The 23,484-nt window shown below is 35.4% G+C and overlaps 2 protein-coding genes across 2 annotated transcripts in view; one reads left to right on the forward strand and one right to left on the reverse strand.

The window, feature by feature from the left end:
- The window catches only part of GLMN (glomulin, FKBP associated protein), a 44,720-nt gene extending 38,268 nt beyond the window's left edge, over positions 1-6,452 (reverse strand). The window contains exons 1-5 of the mRNA XM_075999844.1: positions 6,315-6,452; positions 5,361-5,436; positions 4,833-4,958; positions 1,352-1,471; positions 76-184 (exon numbers count right to left, since the gene is read on the reverse strand). Of these exons, the coding sequence (XP_075855959.1) occupies positions 76-184; positions 1,352-1,471; positions 4,833-4,958; positions 5,361-5,399 (394 nt within the window). The 5' untranslated portion in view covers positions 5,400-5,436; positions 6,315-6,452. The remainder of the gene's footprint in view (positions 1-75; positions 185-1,351; positions 1,472-4,832; positions 4,959-5,360; positions 5,437-6,314) is intronic.
- Positions 6,421-23,484, forward strand: part of RPAP2 (RNA polymerase II associated protein 2) — an 83,588-nt gene continuing 66,524 nt past the window's right edge. The window contains exons 1-6 of the mRNA XM_075999838.1: positions 6,421-6,544; positions 7,594-7,639; positions 12,386-12,500; positions 14,269-14,367; positions 14,566-14,631; positions 16,872-16,960. Of these exons, the coding sequence (XP_075855953.1) occupies positions 6,472-6,544; positions 7,594-7,639; positions 12,386-12,500; positions 14,269-14,367; positions 14,566-14,631; positions 16,872-16,960 (488 nt within the window). The 5' untranslated portion in view covers positions 6,421-6,471. The remainder of the gene's footprint in view (positions 6,545-7,593; positions 7,640-12,385; positions 12,501-14,268; positions 14,368-14,565; positions 14,632-16,871; positions 16,961-23,484) is intronic.

The following is a 23,484-nucleotide window of genomic DNA, read 5'->3' on the forward strand; positions in this document are numbered from 1 at the left end:
GTTAACATTTGAAGGTAAACATTAAGGTACACATAGATAAAAGAAGAAATACTTTGATATCAAAATGTTCATTACCTGTTTGTAATGGCTGAAGTAAAATAAGGAAAATTTGGGAGATCTGTTTTCCAGAGGGCTCTTCAATCAGTTCAAGCAAACCCAACAATAATTCCTTTGGATTACATAACTATAAAAATATTCACAATTGAACCTGTTTAATACAAGTTGTATTTAAAGCCAAATGATTACTATTTTTAAGAAGGCATATACTGAAAAAATGTAATTATTTTTGCTTAACAGCAAAAGCCTCATATAATTGTTAAAAAAATGCATTAGACAAACACAGATTCTGTGATGGTCAAATCACTGTAAAACTAAATAGTAGCAAGAAGTCAAAGGGTCTTTAAATGGGCAACTACATTTTAGAGACTTAAATTCTTGGCTAAAGGAAAAATTACAGAAGCATGGAAAAGGAGATGCCCGATCACCAAACCTCAAGTTTCCTTTGAGCATCACCTGTCTACTTTGAAGGCTGTCTTAATAGATTCTGAGGGCTTCTAGCAGGTGGGACCTTTCAAACTCACACTGTAAGGGTATTTAGACTAGTCCAGAGTCTCTTATACTTCCTGAACAAATAAAACTTTGCATTGCTTTCTGACTGGCCATATTTTATCAACTAACTTGCCTGCAAAAGACCTCATAGTCAATAATTCATATGTAGTTGGAGGTCTCTATGTAAGAAAGTATATATTTGTATATATTTGCACTGATCCAAGTAGTTTCTTATAAAGTCCTTTTACACAGAATTTTTCTTAGCCATCATCTATTGACTTTTAACTCTAATAACCTTTTACCAAGGGTCTCTTTCTAAGGTGGTCAGCCACAACAGATCAGTGTTCTATTCCCTGTTCCCAATTCCATTGTGATCACTTGTATTCTAGGTTTTTCATTTTCTTTTAGGGAATATACCATACAGTAAAGAGCAATGAGATTTTTACTCTACTTCCAATGTTGCCAAAATATAAGTATGGCTTTGACCTACCTCTCTAAATCTTGAATTCCACATCTATACAATAAGGCTACTTGCTAAAAATACAACTTCCCAGGTCTCTCCCTGTAGATTCTGAATCACTGGGTCTGATATGAGGTTAGATAATTCTTATATCCAGAAAATTTGGGAAATGCCAAAATGGAATTGCCCATCTAATCAATAAGATTGGGTCTTTTCTCCAAAGAGCTCCCTTCTGCCTGTATTTTATAAACTAAAGCTTTCTTACCAAACAACAAACATTAAAGGGACTTATAAAATACTGCTATTTGTTATGCCAAAGAAAACCTAGATTTGTTAACTTACCTGTACCAATAAATCAAGCATCACAAAATAAACTTTTCTCTCATCATCATCTTTATCATTCCTTAAAAGACATCGAACAACAGGACCAACAAGATTCCAGCCCATATTCTTGATGATGACCTAGAAAAACATTTTCAGAGTAAAGCAAACACTGCCACCTATAGGACTCCCACAGTGTGCTTTCCTAACTTGGAGGGGCTTAGAATTTTCTCTGAAATAGAAAAGATGAGGTAAATGAGGCCAATGACATTTCACAGGGACTTTTTAGGGCTGGCTGCTAACAGATATCAACATTTTAAAATAGTTTTTAATACAGTCATTGATGAAAGACAAAGGGTGTTTCCTCTTTATCAGGTCTGGTGATCTTTCCCACAATTTAAATATTTCCTCTATTTCCAACAAGAGAGCTAATTTGTTTAATATTAGCAAGTACTTAACTTCTACAAAGAATTCTGCTCCCCTGATTCCTAAAGAAATCTAGCCAATGCTTGTGCACTTTTAAAGTTCCTTGGAGACTCTCTAAATATATTATAACCATTGTAATTTATATAAAAAGAACAGATGCAACTTCATTAATTTTCTCCCCTAATACAAGTTGCTTCTATTTTCAAAGATATTTCAGAATGCTTATCACACAAGTAAAAGTTTATCTTTATAATTAGTAATTCACATTCATTATTAAAACCACAGATGTTTGAAATTATCAACAATATACTCCTCTGGCTTTGTACTTCAAATCATCGGTATTTACCAAGCATATGCTACATAATATTCTAGGTGCTAGAAATAAAGCAAGGAACACATCAGATAAGTCCTCTATGCTCTTGGAGTTTACAATCTAGGCTCATTCTTAAAAAAGCAGATCTAGGCCGGGCGCTGTGGCTCACGCCTGTAATCCTAGCTCTTGGGAGGCCGAGGCGGGCGGATTGCTCAAGGTCAGGAGTTCAAAACCAGCCTGAGCGAGACCCCGTCTCTACTATAAATAGAAAGAAATTAATTGGCCAACTGATATATATATAAAAAATTAGCCGGGCATGGTGGCACATGCCTGTAGTCCCAGCTACCCGGGAGGCTGAGGCAGAAGGATCACTCGAGCCCAGGAGTTTGAGGTTGCTGTGAGCTAGGCTGACGCCACGGCACTCACTCTAGCCCGGGCAACAAAGTGAGACTCTGTCTCAAAAAAAAAAAAAAAAAAAAAAAAAAGCAGATCTACGAAGAAGACAAAATGACATATTTAATACCCCATCCTGACCCTAGTCTTATAAGATAATAAAGGTAGAATACAATGTACTCTACAGATGCAGTCCCTCCTGTCTGTAGGGGATACATTCCAAGACGTCCAGCGAGTGCCTGAAACCACAAATAGTAAGGCACACTATTTACACTATGCTTTTTTAAATACACACATATCTATGATAAAGTTTAATTTATAAATTAAAAGATTAATAAGAAAATAGAACAATTATAACAATATACTATAATAAAAGTTATATGAATGTGGTCTATTCTCTCACAAAGCAGAATAATAAATCTTAATCAATCTTGATAGTGTCACCTGGCAAGAAAATTAAATTGTAGTCAGTTTTAAACATTGTCTTATCAATATCTGAACCTTTGTACTTAATCAACCACACATTATAAAGGTAATTCCCAAGCTATTAAGACTAAACCTCATTATGCTTAAATCTATCCCATAAGCTATTTAGAAGCATGCTAAAAATAAAATATTCAGGTATGCAATGCCAACAATTTGGACATTCTTCCCTTCTCCCTCTGCCTCACTGATAACAGTGCTGACCCTCATCTCCTTGGCAAACATGTTCCTCTCTATCTGTTCCTTACATTCCTCAAGAGTGGATCCTGGGCCTCTTCTCTTCTCCCCTTTTTATGTGAACTCAAGCAAATTCTTTTTCTCCCCCTCAATGCTTCAATTACCTAATCTTTAATAGTCATGCACAAATCTACATCTTCATTTCCTACATCTCCATGGAGCTAAAAACCTTACTTCCCAATTGCTTACGGCATCTTAAACTCAAAATTTCTAATAGACAATTCACTTGTCTTTCTTCAGGAAACTTTCTCCTCTACTTAGGTTGCCTTTTTCTGTTCAGGATATCATCTATTATCCTTTCAGAGGCTAGAAACCCAGTCATCTTTGATACTTCACCCTCTCTCACTCACACAATGAATCAGTCCCCTCCATTCCACCCTAAAACCTCCTTGCCAATGCTACAAATGCTAACCAAAGGTAGAGCAGATGGTTAAGAGCTCCAAAACCAGGCTACACAGCTCTGAATCCTGGATGTCATATAAAAGCCAAGTTACTTTGTGGCAAGTCGTTTAACCTTTCAGTGATTGTTTCCTTATCTATAAAATGAATTTAACAGTAGTACCTATCTTATGGGATTCTAGCAAGCCTAAATAATAGATGTAAAGCACTTAATACAGCATTTGGCATACAGTAAATACCCAAAAAGTATGAGTTGTTATTAATTCTATAATTATTACCTAAAAGATAAGTATTCTCAAAGGTTATCCTCTGAGAATCCAATTGGAAAAAATCAAGAAGAGTTCAAAAAAATCATGAAATTTACTGTAGTATGGGCTACAAAATTATGAAAAACACATATCAAAACCAAAATTAAATATCTTAATTTTTCCAATAAAAAATAAAAAGGGATAAGCCACTTGAACTATTAAGGGATTCTATAACAATGTACGATTAGAAAGTTTTAGGAATCTCTCAAATGCAATCAAAGTGCCGTGGATAAAAAAAGAGGCCAGCATAACTACATTGTGATAACAACAGAGAAAATTTCAACATAAATAAGTAGCACTATAAATGAAAAAAGAGCATGATCCTAGAAAGAAAATGGTCTTCTTTATACTCCTAAGAAGGGGAATCCAAGGACAAAATCTGGCAACACTGTTTCCCAGGAAGATGTTCCTGATCCACAAACAAGATCCTTTCCCATTGTGGAGAATGATTATATTCAGACTATTATAAGTGGATTATAATGACTAGTAAGAACATCCAGCTCTCCCCCATTCTGATTTTATGCACAAAAAATACTGTACTTAAAATTTGGTTTTCCATACACATTTGGCTGCAGAAGGAGAACTGTCTAATCACCAAAAATGATTATCTAGCCTGCCTGATATTAATACTTATATTTCACAAGGTAAATTAATGACTCAAATGTCAGTTTTTGGTCCCCTAAACCAGAAGTTTCCTGTTTCTTCTAAAGACCTTTACTTCAACTACAGCAGTTCTTTCATTTATTCTGCCTTATTGTTAGTTGTTTACATGTTTTTATCTTCCACCAGAATATAAGCACCTTCAATATTCCTAATTCCTTTTTTGTTTTCCACAAGTTTCCTACTGTGAAAATTTAAGTTGATTCTTAAATGTTTGATAAATGAATTGATGTATAATAGCATTATGTGATTGTTTTCTTCCCAAGACTAAAAAAGTACTTACCTTATTCTTCTCATTTTGAATAATTTCTAATAGCTGGTCTATGTGCCCTTCTTCTATGCATTTTTGACCAGCTAACTGAAATAGGCCAAAATCTTCTTCTTTAAAGTCTTGCTCTCCTAGGATTTGCTGGAAAAAAGCAAAACAAACATGTATACAAATAAAAATACATAACTTCTTGATTTATCTCTCTGAAAAAAGGAAATCTGTTTAAATTCTAGATAAATTACACATACATACAGGTATGAAAATTAAGATTACCCTAATAAATACTTTAATGAATGATACTGAAATCCAAAGTACCAAAGAAATCTATGAAAAAGATCAGTATTAAAATTAAAAAGGTTAGACAAGTATGTCACCTGGATAAATAATCCAATCTGCCTTACTGCCCTCATGCTATTTACAAATCAAGAAAAGAGGGATTAAAAAAGAATCTGAGTGACCACAAATGTAATTAAAAATAATCTGTGCCTGTCCTGTATTTTGAAACGTATTTGATTTTACAAAAACAAAAAGAAAATTACTTACACATCTTTTTATTATGGATTGAAGTTCCTCCACAGCCATTCCTAGTTGTTCTTCCTAGTTTTGATGCTGAAACGTACTAATATATAACACTGTTAACTGGGGTATTACATTTAATCATTCATAAATTATGTTGCATTCTGATAAGATTATCAGTAAACACAATAAAGAAAGCATAGTTTTGAAGTTGAAATGTTATTACTGAATGTATGTCAACCTAAAAAAGTTTTCTTTTTAAAAAAGCCCCTATTGTATTTCTCCTCTCATTTCACCTTTTAAGTTTTCTAGGAGCAGAGTTTTGGAAAATACCTTAAAAGTGGGTTGGGGAGTGCAGCGGGAGGGATGAGGGGTTGGCAATCTAGAACACTCCCAAGGGGTGAGACAAATAGGAACTAAAGAGCTTTAAGAAGACAAAGTATTTCTTTCCTGAAAAAATGTTCTAAAACGTGGACTTGAAATCAAAATTCTAATCATTAGGGGATTTTTTATTTTTTAATGTCCCACTTGACAAAAATTAGGTTGCAACACAAAACTAGGTCATCCAAAGGTGAAGGTTCAGATGCCCTCCAACCTATTTCTCTCTAGGCGGTGCAGTCCCCAAAGTAATCAATCAAATCAATGACTGTATCACACGGAGACAAGGCAATCCGCGGCCCTCCGGAGGAGGACACCAATCCGCACCCGCAGACCAGCTTTATTCCCAGCGGGAAGGCTCGGCCCCAAGCCCCCAGTAGGTGCACGAGTCAGCCGGGTCCTCAAGGCAGCGCGTTCGAAGTAAGGTAACACCCCAGCGCGCGTGCGGATGGCATCCAGAGGAAGCCATTTCTCCCGATTCCTATTCGTGGGCGTCTGGGCCCCACCACTTGGCGGGGCCCTGTCGGCCCGTGGCACCGAGTCCTCCACGGCTCCCGGCCAACCGCGCCCCGCCGCCCCAGACCTCTCCGGGAGCCCGCTTACCAGCCAGACCGGGAGCCCTTCTCAGCCGCCACCACCTCCGGCCGCGCAGGCCGCCCTCCTGGCCCCGCCCCCGTCCCGCCCCGCGTCACGCGCGGGGAGGCGGGGCTTCCAGGGGAAACGCCGGGGCTGGTGTCGGCGCGTCTCCCGGCTGGTCCCCATGGCTGACTGGGCCGCGTCGCGTTCCGTCGGCCGCAAGGCCGGGGCTCACCGCTCCTCCCGAAACGCCGCAGGTAGGAAAGGGCTTTTTCCACGCTGGGACCCTGAAAACTGGGCCCAGACCAAGGCGCGCAGGGCGCGCCCAAGAAGCTGCCCCGCAGGAGGGGACCTCTTGAGTAGAGAAGGCCAAGAAAGCGCTTCCCACCGTCGCCCTCGCACCTTCTGGGGAAGAACTACTCGGTTCGACCCTGTCCCTTTAACACAAACGCTATAAGATTTTCCCCACCCTCTGAGAGAAACGGCAGAGGAGGTGCCATGTGCCCAGGGCTGTGACCCCAGGCTAGGCAAGGGACCAGTGTAGGGTCAGCAGGCTGTGTGCACTTGGTGTTGAACCTAGGACCGGTCCTTCTCCCAGACTGTTTTGGTGCGGTTTTTCTGGGGCGTGGGATTTCCCTCTTCCCTCGGGAGCGAACATTTGGGGAATCGAGAGAGATTTCTCCTAAAAGTACCCAGGTCTCAGATTTACAGGAGTGCTTAATTAACTAAGCAACTGTGATAACTTGAGAAAATTCAATCCCCAAAGAGATACATTTTAACCAAGAAAATTTAGCGTAATCAATTAACAGAAACAAATTTAATTTCCTTACTATTTCTTTTTAATTTACATACAGGATTGGAAATAAATGTGTAGAAATGAAAAGATGGTGTATAGTTTGTTATTTGGGCAGGAATCTATGCTGTACCTAGTATGTTTGTGTAGACTTGATCTTCTATGCTCATAAATGGCCTAACCAGGGGGATGCTTCTGAGAAATGCTTCGTTAGGTGATTTCATTGTTGTGTGAGTATCACAGTATGCACTTACACAAACCTACATGATGTAGCTACACACTTAGGCTATATGGCAGACCCTGTTGCTCCTAGGCTAGAAACTTGTACAGCATGTTACTCACTGAATACTGTAGGCAGTTGGAACATAATGCTATTTGTGTATCTAAGCATAGAAAAGGTACAGTAAAACTATAGTATTGTAATTTTACAGGACCACCTTCTATATGCAGTCCATGGCTTACAAAATGTGATTATGTGGCACATGACTTATATATATATTTTTTTAATTGTAGGTACTAAACAGGCAAGTGCTTTGAAACAAGAAGATGCTTCTAAAAGGTATGAGAACTACTTGGACAGTTGCATTCATGTCTCTATCTCATATTATTTGAACCAATTTTAAAACAATCATGGTTACTTTTGTAGAGAAAAATTATGAGAAGAAAAGGGAAGATCTGGGAAGCACTACTATAAATTCTCATGTAGACTGTTACATCCTTCTACTCCAGGCTTTAAGAAAACCAAACTAGACAGTCTTAGACTAACTGCTAGTGGAGGTTATGAGTATGGCTAGAAAGGTGTCTGTGGGAACAAACATTTCTGAAATAACCAGGTATTCCTTTTCAACCTCTTTGGGTATATTCTCCTTTTATTGCTTCTCCTTTTATTGTCTTTTATCATCTCCCTGGACAATGCCGGAGACTCATTGTCCAAGTTTCTCTTTATTACTCCAGGAAACTTTTTCTGTTCTTTGTTACATCAAATCTAGATTTTTATCAAGAAGCTGTCCTGAGCCAGGCAAGCTGGATGACGCCTGTAATCCCAGGACTTTGGGAGACTTGTAGGTGGATTTGCTCAGGGCTAGGAGTTCAGAATTAGCCTGGGCAACATAGTGAGACTCCATCTCTAAAAAACATTAAAAAATTAGCCAGGTGTGATAGCACACACCTGTAATCCCAGCTACTGGGGAGGTGGAGGTGGGAGGATTGCTTGAGCCTAGGTGTTCAAGGTTGCAGTGAGCTGTAATGGTGCCACTGCACTCCAGCCTTAGCAACAAGATATTATCTCATGTCAAAATAGTTTTCTAGAATAGGAGTAGTCTATGAAAGGGATTAAAAAATATATAGCTGTGATTTTTCATTTTGTCAAGACTCATCTTTTATTGGCTTTGGTCATAATTTACTCATTCTTTTAAAAATTATTTACCAAGTATAAAATATTCTAGGCCTGTGTTATGCTCTGGGGATATGGTGTTGAACAGAATTGACACAGTTCTTACCTAGTATAACAGAGAAATAATAATTAATACAAATAAATATGTAATTACAAATTGTGTTAAGTGTGCTATAGAGGAAAAGACTATGATGTTAGGAGGAACTAATAACAGAAGTCCAGTTTAGTTTCAGAGGTGGCAGGGAGATTGGCTATGGTAGAAGTAATAAGGAAAGACCTGAAGGCTAAGTAGGTATTAAGCAAAGAGTAGTGAGGAAAGACCTCCGGCCAGAAGTGACAGTATGTGTAAAGACCCTGAGACAAGAAAAAGCTTGGCCAGTTCAAAAAAAGGAGAGATGCCTAGGATAGTGTGCAGCATTCTAAGCAAAGGAAGAAAAGGTTAGAGAGGGGGCAGAATTCTGTTCATATAGTACCTAGTAGGCCCTGGTGAGAAATTTAGATTTTTTTAAGTGCGAATAGGAAAACTTTAAGTAATGGACTGATGAGATTTAAATTTTAAAACATTAGAAATGGTGATCATTTAGGAATGGAGAAACTGAATGGATCTGAGATATATTTTAGAGAATATTTCCCTGTGGAGCAGCATGATTATACTGACTTGGCTTTTGGAAATATTGCAAGAATAAGATTTAGTTAATATTGATTATGATGGTAATTTGCAACTCTCCTCAACATGCATCTGACCACAAACCTGTAGAGATTACATTTCCTACAATTTGAGGAATGTAGATAAGCTGAAATTGATTTTGAGCAGATCACCCAGGATGGTGAAATAATTAAAAAGCCATAGGGACCTATGTGATTCTTCCTGATAAAAAGAAAAAAAAAATATCCATGGAGAGCCAGGCATGCACCCGTCTATAGTCTCAGCCACTGGGGAGGCTGAGATGGAAGGGTTACTTGAACCCAGGAGTTCAAGGCCATCCTGGGCAACATAACAGGACCCAATTTCAAATAAACAAACAAAAAAGTCCATGGGGGTAATACTAGTGAGGTAATGACTCACCCTCTATAAATTTATTCTAACTGAAAAATATTTATATATTTAATCCAGCTGAATACTTTTAAGACAGCCAGACATAGTGGCTCACACCTGTAATTCTAACACTGTGGGTGGCTGAGGTGCATTGTTTGAGCCCAGGAGTTTGAGACGGCCTGGGCAACATAGGGAGAACCTGTCTCTACCAAAAATAAAGAAAAATGAGCCAGGTGTGGTGGTGTGCACCTGTAGTTCCAGCTTCTCAGGAGGCTGAGATGGGAGGATTGTTTGAGCCCAGAAGGTCAAGATTAGAGTGAGCTATGATTGTGCCACCACACTCCAGCTTGGGTGACAGAGTGAGACCCTGTCTCTTAAAAAAAAAACACACACACACACAGACATTGAAGAGATTTGCAAGAATATAAAACAATTCCACTCTTCTCACTAATTTTTTCATTTAAAAATGTTACTAACATATATTTGGTTAATTATTAAGTGAATTAATAAATGCTTTAAAACTTTCTCAGTTTTAATCCTAATATGATAAATATTGACAGATATAATCCACATAAGTACAATCTCTCATTTTAAGAGTTTAAAGGAATCCTGAGACCAAAAAGTTTGAGAACTGCTTTTGTGTACCACATTGCCTATCGTGATTTGGGACAGAGGACAGCAATGAGACAGTGCTGTCCATGGAATGCAGCTGTCTATATTTATCAATTAAAATGAGACTGGCTGTTACTGCAGGTTGAGGCAGTTGATGTCGTCTTCAGTCAGCAATTGCTTAATGCAGGTTATGTACTGATCATAGCTTTTACTGGTAGGCAGCAACCTGAGAAAAATGAGTTTTTCATGAAGCTAAGTGTATTAAATGTAAAAAACTGCCATTTAATCTGTGTTCATATCTTTTATACTTCTTTGATATAAAATGGCCTGTGTGAATAGGTGTTACTTGCAAAATTCATTGTTTGCCCTAAACGGCAAAATTAATTTTTGGCAAAACTTTGTCAGTCCTCCATATCAGTTTTTGTAAAACATACTGCTCCAGACAAGGAATTAGAATCTAAAGTTTTGGATGTAAATAGGAAGAAAAGGTTAGCACATTCTAAGTCCAAATATGAGAGCTGGGTTAAGGTCCAGGAGGCCAGCACAGGTAATTCTGGTAAGCAAGTGAAAACCAGTGCAGGAAAAAAGCAAATAAATCACCAAGAGAGTTGATATTTAGTCCTATGTCAGTGATTCTCAACCCCATTGAACAGTAAGATTATCTTGGAAATACCAATGTATTTTCTTAGGCCATGTCCTCAGTCATTCCCACTTAATTAGCCTGTAATGGGACCTAGGCATAGAACTTTTTTTTTTTTTTAATCTCAGGTGATCCTAATGTGCAACTGGGATTGAGAATCACTGTCCTGATTTCAAAGTCCAAGCTCTTTCCATGTCATGCTGCCTCTAATTAATATTAAAATAAAGACCCCCAAAAGTTGTAAGGATACCACCTTTGCTTAATTCGTCTCATACGAACCCAATGTACTTTAAAAATTATTTTTCTCTCTTTTAATTTTTCTGAGAACTATACTTAACACTGTTTCTAGACATTAACTGTTTTATGAGTCACCTTAAATATCCTGATTCATAATCTATAAAATGAAGAAGAGTACCTGACACTAAAACAAACTAGATTTGAGTTTACTGAGGTATTAGGTAAAAGGTAAAAAAAAAAGGTAAAAAAAAAAAAAAAGTAAAAAAAAATGTAAAACTTCGGTTCGTTTTTGCTATGTGCTATTTCAGAAAGAATGAGCATCAAGGTACATTGCTTTCTTTTCTATCCTTTCTTAGATGAAATTCAAATTCTTTGTTAAAAGTGCCATTTCTGTTTGAGCTAAGTATATTCTATGCCTTTCTTCACAATTTATATTGCCCTGAAGATAGTTCCTGAAAGCTCAGTTTAAAAAAACAAAAATAAGTAACCATCCTAAAAATATCTTTAAGGTGATTCTTCATAAATATTTTCATTGTATTTTCACTAAGGCATAAATTAGATTATTAATTTTAATTTTAGCAAAGTAAATCTAAAACTAGAAATAACTTATGCCCCAAATCTTGTGGATGTATGTACATATATGTGTGGTATATATGTCACTTAGAATGTGTATATTATAAATAAAACAACAGAACTGTTTTATCTGATTAACTGTTTTTACAACAGTGATTATGAAATCACTGTCCTATGTTTGATCAGATGGCCTCTGCTTTTATATGTAGGGGCCAGCAAAGGCTGACAAGAGTCCCACTGATGACAAGGATAGGCCATCCTAGGAAGATTTTTATTTTCTTAAACCACACAATCATATCAATTTAGTTATTTAACAAGAATTCACAACAAAATTAAACACTTCTTTACAAATGTGACTCTGTACTGTCAAACTAGGCCATCAGTTAACTTTTGGGACTTGACACAAATTTTTACTTAAAAGAACAGCCAAAGTCACCTTTTTTTCTTGAATCTATACTGTTTTCTGGCTCCTTATCAAAAGAAAAGCCTCCCTTTTTATGTATACCTGGGTATGATAGAGTATAAACTGTAACTGGCCAAAAAATTCCACTTCATTTTCTTTTCTATGGGAATCTCTAAGTGCTTCCTTGTGCTCTGAGCCCCAGCAATAATCGTTATGACAGATTTCTATGTATATAGTGCAACAAATAGCAGTGTTTCCATTTTGAAAAGTATTGGATCAAAAGTAACAGCATTAAAAAATATAAATTTAATGTAAGTGGCAAAATAGTGGCTTAAATTTATGTTTTATTTTAAAATATGGAGTATTTGCCATGATAATGCTTATAATTAGATTATCTTGTTCAAATTTTAGGAAAGCAGAACTAGAAGCAGCTGTGAGAAAGAAGATTGAGTTTGAGAGAAAAGCTCTACATACTGTTGAACAGCTTTTAGAAGAGAATATTACAGAAGACTTCCTAATGGAGTGTGTATGTGTTGACAAATTACTAGTTTTGTAGTATAACATCTTTTAATCTATATAACATGAAATTTATTTGCATTATTAAAATCTTTGAATCTGTTCTCAGTCATTAGATGCAGGCAAAATGCTATATAACTTGAGCATTTAAAAATAATCAACTATCATGCATCCCTTGTATAATGACCTTAAAATGCACTAATGAAAAAATATTAGTACATAGCAAGGTGATTATAGTTAATAATAATGTATATTTCAGAATTATTACAAGAGTGGACTTTAAATGTTCTCACCACAGAGAACTGAAGTATGTTGAAGTAATGGATATGTTAATTAGCCTGATTTGTTCATTCCACAATATATGCATGCATCAAAATGTCACATACCCCACAAATACATGTAATTATTATCAGTCAAAAATAAAAAGGAAAAAGAAAAATAAGTATATTTGACCCCTTAGTTGTAGCTCTTTTAACCAGTCTACTAACATCATTTGATTTTCCTCAGTTTGCACTAGTGATCACAATGTCAGTTTTCTATATTCTATGTTATACTATTTAACAGAAGATTATTGTTTTTGTTAGTGTTAATTCCATTAATTTTGACATTTTAAAAACCTGAAATACACCTGTAATCCTTGTACTCTGGGAGGCCAGGCCTAGGCAGGAGGATTGCTTGAGCTCAGGAGTTTGAGGTTGCTGTGAGCTAGGCTGACGCCATGGCACTCTAGCCCCAGCAACAGAACGAGACTCTGTCTCAAAAAAAAAAAAAAAAACCCAACCTGAAATATAGATCATTTATGATTTAACATAAAACAAGAGAATATACTGTGTATTAAATTTTTTTGTATTTTTAAACAGCTTTATTGCATTAAAATTTTGAATGGAAATTTCTTTTATATCCTTATAATCCTTAGGAGAAAAAATTATGACTCAGAACTTCTATTGTAAAAATAATTCTTAATGTGGTTCAGAGATTTTTCTGAACAGGAATATGAACATGACAGTATTTAAAATGATATAGGTAACTACATTAGAATCTACATTTATGATGATACCAAAGAACACAGAAACAAACCAAATACATGTATGCTTCATTTGAAACAAAAAACTTATATCACTCTCAATAAAAAGTATTTCAGTCTAATGAAGACAGAAAACAATTGTTCAAAAAGATCACAAAGTTATAAAACAAGAATTGAGATTATTTGAACATGAAGATGTCAAAGGAAAATATTTGGTGTTACCTTATAACCATCTCCTCACCTGTACTCATTCTGTACCGTTTTTTCAGAAGTCAGAAGATTTTGCCCAATATTTGTTTAGCAGTCACAATGACACCTTAGAAATACTTTGTTTTTTAAGATTGTGCTTTTAAAAATAGGTAAAGTTATATTACTTTATGTGGTTTCATTTTTTCAATAATACTTTTTTAAAAATAAAAGATATTATCAGTTAGCTTTGGTATAGCAATAGTAACACTTCTCCTCCTGTCTTAGAATTATTTCATAAACTATATAATCTACAAAGATGCATAGTCCCCTGTGGCAGAATTTCTTGTTTTTAGTAATAACTAATGTTTTTTGAATGCTTACTATATGTTGAGCCCTTCTTTAAGTGCTTTTCCTTTTTTTTTGTCCTCCAATTCTGACTTCAAACTTATGCAGTAGGTAATATTGTTAACCCTATGTTTTCAGATGAGAGAGATGAGGATTAGAGAGCTGATAAATGAACTTTTCCATTAATCTGGGAGGAAATACTCCTCTTATTTCATTATAGGCGAAGTTCATCTCACCTGCTCACTACAGAGATGTCGTGGACGAACGTTCTATTGTCAAACTCTGTGGTTATCCTTTATGTCAGAAGAGGCTGGGAATTGTAAGTAACTACTTTAAAAAATATATTTTTATATATATAGGTATTTAGCAAAATACTTTGTAGTAAGATAAAGAATGAAACCTGAGGTCATTATTAACTAATGTGGGTTGGCCAAAGGTATGATGTAAATGACTTAATCTCATAAAGTTCATATTTATTACTTGGATTCTTTAGTAAACTGTACTTTCTTTTCTTTAGATACCAAAACAGAAATATAAAATTTCTACCAAAACCAATAAAGTCTATGATATTACTGAAAGAAAGGTAAGTTTAAGAGCTATTTTCAATGTGATAGTAAATTTTTAATGATACTACATAGGATTCTAAGAATAACTGTTTAAAATCTTACCTGTTAGGCCGAGCGCTGTGGCTCAAGCCTGTAATCCTAGCACTCTGGGAGGCCGAGGCAGGCGGATTGCTCGAGGTCAGGAGTTCAAAACCAGCCTGAGCAAGAGCGAGACCCCGTCTCTACTATAAATAGAAAGAAATTAATTGGCCAACTAATATACATAGAAAAAATTAGCCAGGCATGGTGGCGCATGCGTGTGGTCCCAGCTACTCGGGAGGCTGAGGCACCAGGATTGCTTGAGCCCAGGAGATTGAGGTTGCTGTGAGCTAGGCTGACGCCGCGGCACTCACTCTAGCTTGGGCAACAAAGCGAGACTCTATCTCAAAAAAAAAAAATCTTACCTATTAGAAAGAAAATAGCCATGTTAAAAGTTTGGGAGTTTTTGGTAAATATTTCAGTCACCATATTAAAAAGTTCTTCACTTAAGCTTTAGATAAGACTTGAACATTGAAAAACTAAAAATGCATATTGGCACAAATCTAGGCAAGTAAATCATGGAACAGAATAGAGAGCCAGTAACAGACTCACCACATATGTGGACACTTGATACATGACAATGGGAGTATCGTAGATAAGTGGAGAAAGGATGGAATTTTCAATAAATTGTACTGGCACAATTATTTATCCAGATGGAAAAAAATGAATATTGACCCCTATCTCAATTTTAGGTAGTTTAAAGACCTAAATGTAAAAGATAAACTTTTTTGAAGATAATATGGGAGCATATAAACTTGGGGTAGAGAGACTTCCTTAAATAAGATAGAAAATTATAGCCTACAGAGGAAAAACTGATAAATATTCCTACATTAAAATGTAAAACTTTTGTTCATCAGAAGTTTCTAAAAAAGTGAAAAGATAAGTCACAAATCATAAGAAGTTTTATTCCCCACATGTAACTGACCACAATTCATATCTAGAATATATAATCTATAAGAAAAACACAGAAAAATTTTACACAAGGAATTTGAATGGCTAATGAACATATGAAAAAATAATGTAATCAGGTAAGTAGCAAATAAAAACACAATTGAGTCACATTTTCACAGTCCCCAAATAGCGAAATTATAAAATTCTGACAGCATTAGGAACTCTTTATACTGCTGGTGGGGATAAAAAAATGTTACCACCTTTTTGAGAAACTGGCATTTATCTCATAAAGTCAATTTTGCACATTCTATATGACCAAATATATCTATTTCTTGGTATATACCCTAAAGAAATTCTTACCCATGTGCACCATTATATATGTATAAGAATGCTTATAGCTGTATAAACAAAATGTGCTATATACACACATAATATACAATGGAATATTATTTAGCCTTAAAAAATGAAAATTCTGACACATGTACAAGATGGGTGAACCTTGAAGACATTGTGTTAAGTGAAATATGCCAGCACAAGTGGACAAATATTGTGTGATTCCACTTATATGAGATACCTAAAGTAGTCAAATTTATAGAGACAGAAAATAGAATGATCACTAAGGGAGGTGGGAATGAGGAGTTATTGTTCTATGGTATTGTTTTATAAGTTGAAAAGAGTTATAAAGATGAATAGCGGTGATGGTTGCACAACAATGTGAAAGTAATTAATGCCACTGAACTATATACTTGAAAATGGTTAAGAGGATAACTTTTATGTATATTTTACCACAATTTTTAAAAAATTGTAAAAGAAATGTTCATAGTAACATTTCTGTAATAAAAAAATTAGAAACTCAATTGTCAATAATCAGTAAAGTGTAATATAGTAACACAATGGAATGTAATATACAAAACAAATAAGCTACAACATGAATGAATCTTAAAAAACAATTTTGAACAAAAGAAGACGAGAATATATAAAAATGTTATTCCATTTAGATAAAGCTTAAAAAATAAGCTGAATTGGATAATATGTTTTATAAGGCTTAAAGAAAAGCCAGGGAATGATTAATACCAAATACATGGTAGAGGTTACCTCTGAGGGAAGTGGAGGGCGGTGCAGTTGGGAAGGGGCACATAGAGGCCTTCAAAGGTACTATACCTGATTTCTTACCTTGAGTAGATTAGTAGGTTTTCTATGGTTTGAACTATACATTTATGTACTCTTTTGTATATAGGTTATTTCACAATAAGAAAAAAATAAACTAGTTTTAAAATGTTCTTTTCAGTCTTTTTGCAGCAATTTTTGTTATCAAGCATCTAAGTTTTTTGAAGCACAAATTCCAAAAACTCCAGTGTGGGTTCGAGATGAAGAGAGGTAATTTAAATCATTTATGTATATACATTTGTTCGGATATTCTAATAATTTCTTTCTGCTTTTTGAGATAGGCTGAGAGTAGGTCTAGTTTTCTGTAGAATGTTGTCATTTTATACATTTTAATTGTGGAGAAATGGTTATATTTTAAGCATAGCTGTTAAGGATTTTACATTTAAAGTCAGAAAATTCATACATACAAATGTTATTTATTTGCTGTTTTAGCTTTAATCACAAAACCAGAACTTTAACTTTGGTTTTCTACTATGCCATTAATGTCTATGAATCCTGATAATATAATAATCCTGGAGTAAGAATGTTAAATGTTTTCAGAGGATACTGGGTCTTGGGATTCTAGTAAACTCACTTAGCTGTGAGGAAACTATCTACTAAGGTTAAAAAGTTCAGGTTACTAATTCATTTGATCTTTATTAAAATCAGTATAATATTTTATAAATTTAAAGCCAATTAAAAAGTCTTTTTTTTTTTTTTTTTTTGCAAAAAAGGTTTGTAGGCATTCCTAGGGTTTTGCCTCTTGGGAAATACTTAAACACTTGCAACATTACTATATGCTAAAATCGAAAACATTTTTTGAGGGTGAAGTGGCATAATAATATAACAAAGGTGACAAAAATTGTTGAGGTAATTAAACATTGTCTAGAAATTCCAAAGGCTTAATGAGGTAATAAATAATTTGTGTTTAAAAGAGAATATTATAACACAAGGCAGTGATATTTATAGGAAAGGATGTATGCTAAATAAACATAATGAGTTAAACACAATGAGATGCAGATTAAATAAAGATCTTTGCCTCAAAAAAAAAAACCAAAATAAACCCTAAAGTCTTATCTGATACAAAGGTGATATGACACCACCCTTAATTCAACTAACATCAGTCGTACTGATGACAGTACCTTTGATGGCAGACACCTCTGCCTGCCAATCCTGTGTGGTTTAGCATATGTAAAACATACTACCCTATGACCTTTGTTAATTGAATTAAACATAATGACTAAATTGTTCATCATTTCACTACCAGCCTGGCAGCTTTCTTGCTTAGAAGATAAAAGATTGTGGCATTGTCAAAGCTAACAGCACCCTTTTACTTATCACTCTCTTTTCCTCCTTTTAAATATTTCTTTCAACAGAGTTGCCCATTGCCTCCTTTGCCCTCTGTCAGCAACATGTTCAATCCCCACTACCACCAGTGTTTCCTAGGTTATACTTAACTTTGCTTCCAAAGATTCTTACTTCTTAAATTTAACACTCTGTGCCATTCTCATATCTACTTCAACTGCTTCAAAACCATTTATTAATCCACCTTTCCTGCCATGTCTGTTTTCTTTAAACATTGTTATTGGTCCTTCCTTTAGCTAATTTTAAGGTTAGAGTTCTTCCCTCTAACCTTTTCATAAAATCTTAACCATCCTATATTCAGAATGCCTACTTTTTCCCAGAGCTTGAAGCCCTGTCATTTTTTGTGGTTCTTGAAATTTTACCTTATCTTTGTACCATTACTTATTTCACTAAAAAAGAAAGATGAAAATGGCCTTTCTTTCTCTAATCTAAACTAATCAACTTAATTTAATTTACATTCAGAGTGTGCAGTATATGTGTTTAGTATCTGGCAGGCTACGTGTATGTATACACACACGCACGTGCGTGTGTGAGTTTAACAATCATTGGGATGGCAGAACAAATACATGAGTGAAACAATTTCGTATAGACTTTAATGGGAACCTGTAATGTAAATTAGCAAGGCTAGGACATTACATAATGAGAAACTGTAAGCAAAAGTGAAAAAATAAATTCATGGGAATGGGTTGAGGTATTAAACATTGGCCCACTTGAAATAAAAGGGTATATGGTGGGGAAAACGATAGGCAAGTAACAAGGGACCAGGCTAAGTTTTGTACATACTCAAGAACTGAGGAGCCATCTCACATTTTTTGAGCAGAACTAAATCTGGTATTGATTTACACAATGAAATAAAGAAGAAAGAATCAGGCCGGGCGTGGTGGCTCACGCCTGTAATCCTAGCACTCTGGGAGGCCGAGGCGGGCGGATTGCTCAAGGTCAGGAGTTCGAAACCAGCCTGAGCAAGAGCAAGACCTCGTCTCTACTATAAATAAAAAAGAAATTAATTGGCCAACTAATATACATAGAAAAAATTAGTCGGGCATGGTGGTGCATGCCTGTAGTCCCAGCTACTAGGGAGGCTGAGGCAGGAGGATCGCTTGAGCCCAGGAGTTTGAGGTTGCTGTGAGCTACACTGATGCCACGGCACTCACTCTAGCCTGGCAACAAAGCGAGACTCTGTCTCAAAAAAAAAAAAAAAAAAAGAAAAAGAAGAAAGAATCATAATTAAAGAGCTAAAAGGGTCCTTAGATTTAATTCAACCCCTTCATTAAAGAAGTTCAGAAAGATTAAGTAAATTTCTAAAGCTAGTGATAGATAGATTCTAAATGAGACTAAGATTCTATTCATTATATTCCACTTGATTAGAAGAAACTAGTGAGTAATCTATAAATATACATTTGTCCCATTGTATAGCGTAACTAGAGCCCTTAAATATATATATAGATATATATATACATATATATATCTATATATATAGAATGCTTGTAAGTTTATAATCATACCAGTATCTTTTATATCTGGATGAATCAGTGTTACTTTAATTTCTAAATTCTTAGGGGCAGGGATTATGCCAGTGTTACCTAATCCACTAGAGGTCGCTGTTTTTTCACAGAGATTGATTTTTTTTTTCCAAGTGTGTGCTAAGGGTCAGAATTCTAGAATTTGGTATTTTAAAAAGCTTGTCTACCTATCACACATTTAAGCTCTACAGAAATGTGATATTTTAAAGAAAGTCTGTTCACTTATGGTATGGGGTACAACATTCAAAACTGATCTTTTTTTTTTTTATTATTTTTTGGGGGACAGGATCTTTATCTATTGCCTGAGCTAGAGAGCAGTGGTGTCCTCATAGCTTACTGCAACCTCAGACTCCTGGGCTTAAGCAGTCCACGTGCCTCAGCCTCTCAAGTAGCTGGGACTATAGGCGTGTGTCACTGTGCCTGGCTAAAAATGGGTTTAAATTGGCAGCATTTAGTATTTAATGCAGATATATTTTTATTAGCTTATAGTAAGTCATAATAATAAATTACATCATAATAGTAATTTTAATAATTTTAAAATAAGAATAAATTTTAAAAATCCAGTCAAAGAATTAGATATCTTATTGCAATGACTTCTAAACTTTTTGATCATTATAATAAATGTATTTTTACATTATGATCCAGTGTATGTATGTAACTGATAAAAAAGTTTTATGAAACAATATTTATCCTCATTGTATGAAATGCCTTTGATATTTTCTACTCTGTTGCTTTTCTAAAATGCTGGCACCCTCCCATATAATTGATTAGTCCTGACTACAGTTTGAAGAGCATGGTTTTGTTGGGCTCTAGCTCAGGTTTTTAGTTGTTTTACTATAGGAAAGTCGCTTCTCAGCACTAGGTCTCAGCTTCGTCATTTGTAAAAGGAGAAAATTGCATGTAACCTTCTTAGTTCCCTTTAGTTCTAATGTTTTACACTTCTAAGTCAATTGTGTCATTAGTCACTGCTACCATAGTGAAAGTTTTCAGATAAGGAAATGCCTTTTTATAAAAATGGTGAAAATTAAAACTATCGTCATAAGACTAAAGAAACACTACCTTATAGGAAACTTTGCCTCATTAAAGAATTTAGAATAGAGTTACTGACTTTAATAATTTGAACTCTTTAGTCTGTAAAGATGAAGGCTGATAAAGGACTGGATCAAAGTGTTTAAATCTTAAAGAACAGCCTGGGATGTTTTAGAGTTATGTCCTGAATAATCTGAACTTGACATCTTTGAGAGAGAGCGCCGAATCCTAACCACTAGACCACCAGGGAGGTTTTGACATCTTTGATACCATGATCTTATGTAGTATTTGGAAAGAGAATATTGAATTTGACTCAATTTAGTCTTTATTACATTATTATGAAAGCTAGTACAGGCATATTTTGGAGATATTGCAGGTTTGGTTCCAGACCACTGCAATGAAGTTATTGCAACAAAGCAAGTCACATGAATTTTTTAGTTTTCCAATGCATATAAAAGTTATGTTTACACTATACTATGGTCCATTAAGTGTGTAGTAGCATCACATCTAAAAAAATGATGTACATACCTTAAAATTATTTTGTTGTTAAAAAATGCTGACAATAATCTGAGCCTTCAGTGAGTTGTAATCTTTTTGCTGGTGGAGGGTCTTCCCTCAGTGTTGATGGGAGTGGTGGTTGCTGAAGGTCAGGTTGGCTGTGGCAATTTCTTGAAATAAGACAGCAATGAAATTTGCTGTATTGATTGACTCTTCCTTTCATGAAAGATTTATCTGTATCAAATGCTGTTTGATAGCATGTTATCCACGATAGACCTTCTTTCAGAATTGGAATCAGTCCTCTTACACCCTCCCACTGCTTTATGAACTAAGTTTATGGAATATTCTAAATTCTTTGTTGTCATTTCAACAATGTTCACAGCATCTTCACCAGGAATAGACTGCATCTCAAGAAACCACTTTCTTCATTCATTCATAAGAAGCAAGTCCTTATCCATTCAAGTTTTATCATGCAATTGCAGCAATCCAGTCACATTTTCAAGTTCCACTTCTATTTCTAATTGTCTTGATATTCCACCATATCTGCAGTGACTTCTTCCACTGATATCTTGAACCTCTCAAAGTCATTCATGAGGTTGGGAATCAACTTCTTCGAAACTCCTGTTAATGTTGACATTATGACCTCTTCTCATGAATCACAAATTTCTTAATGGCATCTAGAATCGTGGGTAAATCTTTTCCAGAAGGATTTCAGTTTACTTTGCCCAAATCCATCAGAGGAATCACTACGGCAACTATGGTCTAACAAAATGTATGTCTTAAATAATAAGACTTGAAAATCGAAATGACTCCTTGATTCATGGGTTGTAGAATGGATGCTGTGTTAGCAGGCATTAATGTTAATAAACAACATAAATTTCCTTGTATATTTCCATCAGAGCTCTTGGGTGACTAGGTACATTGTCAATGAGCAGTAATATTTTGAAAGGAATCTTGTTTTCTGAGCAATAGGTCTCAACAGTGGGCTTAAAATATTTAATAAACCATGCTGTAAACAGATGTGCTGTCATCCAGGCTTTGTTGTTCCATTTAGAGAGCACAGGCAGAGTAGATTTAGCATAACTCCTAAGGGCTCTAGGATTTTCAGAATGGTAAATGAGCTCTGGCTTCAAGTCACGAACTGCACTAGCCACTAACAAGAGGGTCAGCCTGTCCTTTGAAGTTTCGAAGCCAGGCATTTGCTTCTCTCTAGCTATGAAAGCCTTAGATGGCATCTTCTTCCAACATAAGACTTTTTTTCCACATTAAAAATCTGTTATTTAGTGTAGCCACCTTCATTGGTGATCTTAGCTAGATCTTCTGGATAACTTGCTATAGCTTCTATAAGACATCAGCTCTTGCAGCTTCAGCTTGCACTTTCACATTATGGAGATGGTTTCTTTCCCTAAACGTCAGGAACTAACCTCTGCTCGCTTCAAAGTTTTCTTCTGCAGCTTCCTCACCTCTGTCAGCCTTTGTAGAATTGAAGAGAGTTGAGGCCTTGCTCTGGATTAGTCTTTGGCTTTAGGAAATATTGTGGCTGGTTTGAACTTTCATCCAGAAGTTCACTAAAAAACTTTCTCTATATCAGTAATAGGTTGTTTTACTTATCAGTAATAGTCTGTTACTTTCTTATCATTCTTATGTTCACAGAAGTAGCATTTTTAATTTCCTTCAAGAACTTTTCCTTTGTATTCACATCTTGGCTAATTGTTTTGTTGTGCAAAAGGCCTAACTTTCGGCTATCTCTTTAGACATGTCTTCCTCATTAAGCTTAATTATTTCTAGCTTTTAATTTAAAGTGAGAGATGTGTGACTTTTCTTTCATTTAAACACTTAGAGTCCATTGTAGAGTTATTAACTGGCCTAATGTCAATATTATTGTCTCTCAGGAAATAAGGCCCAAGGAAAGCGGGAGAGATGGGCTAACAGCCAGTCAGTGGGGCAGTCAGAACACACGACATATATTGATTATTTGCCATCTTATTTAGGCTTGGTTCATGGCATCCAAAACAATTCCAGCAGAACATCAAAGATCACCAATCACAGATTACCATAACAGATATAATAATGAAAAAGTTTGAAATATTATAAGTTACCAAAATGTGACACAGAAAATACAAAGTAAGCACATTTTTTTTTTGGAAAAATGGCACCAGTAAACTTGCTCAACACAGTTGCCACAAACCTTCAATTTGTAAAAAATTACAGTATCTGAAAAGTGCAATAAAGCAAAGCATAATACAATGAGGTATGCCTGTATAAATTTATTTACCAGATTCTAAAATACTAAAACCTACTATCCCTTAAAATTTATAGGATATTACTTATACCATAGTA

Source organism: Microcebus murinus, chromosome 2 (genome assembly GCF_040939455.1).
Source record: "Microcebus murinus isolate Inina chromosome 2, M.murinus_Inina_mat1.0, whole genome shotgun sequence".
In the NCBI taxonomy this organism is placed as follows: domain Eukaryota; kingdom Metazoa; phylum Chordata; class Mammalia; order Primates; family Cheirogaleidae; genus Microcebus; species Microcebus murinus.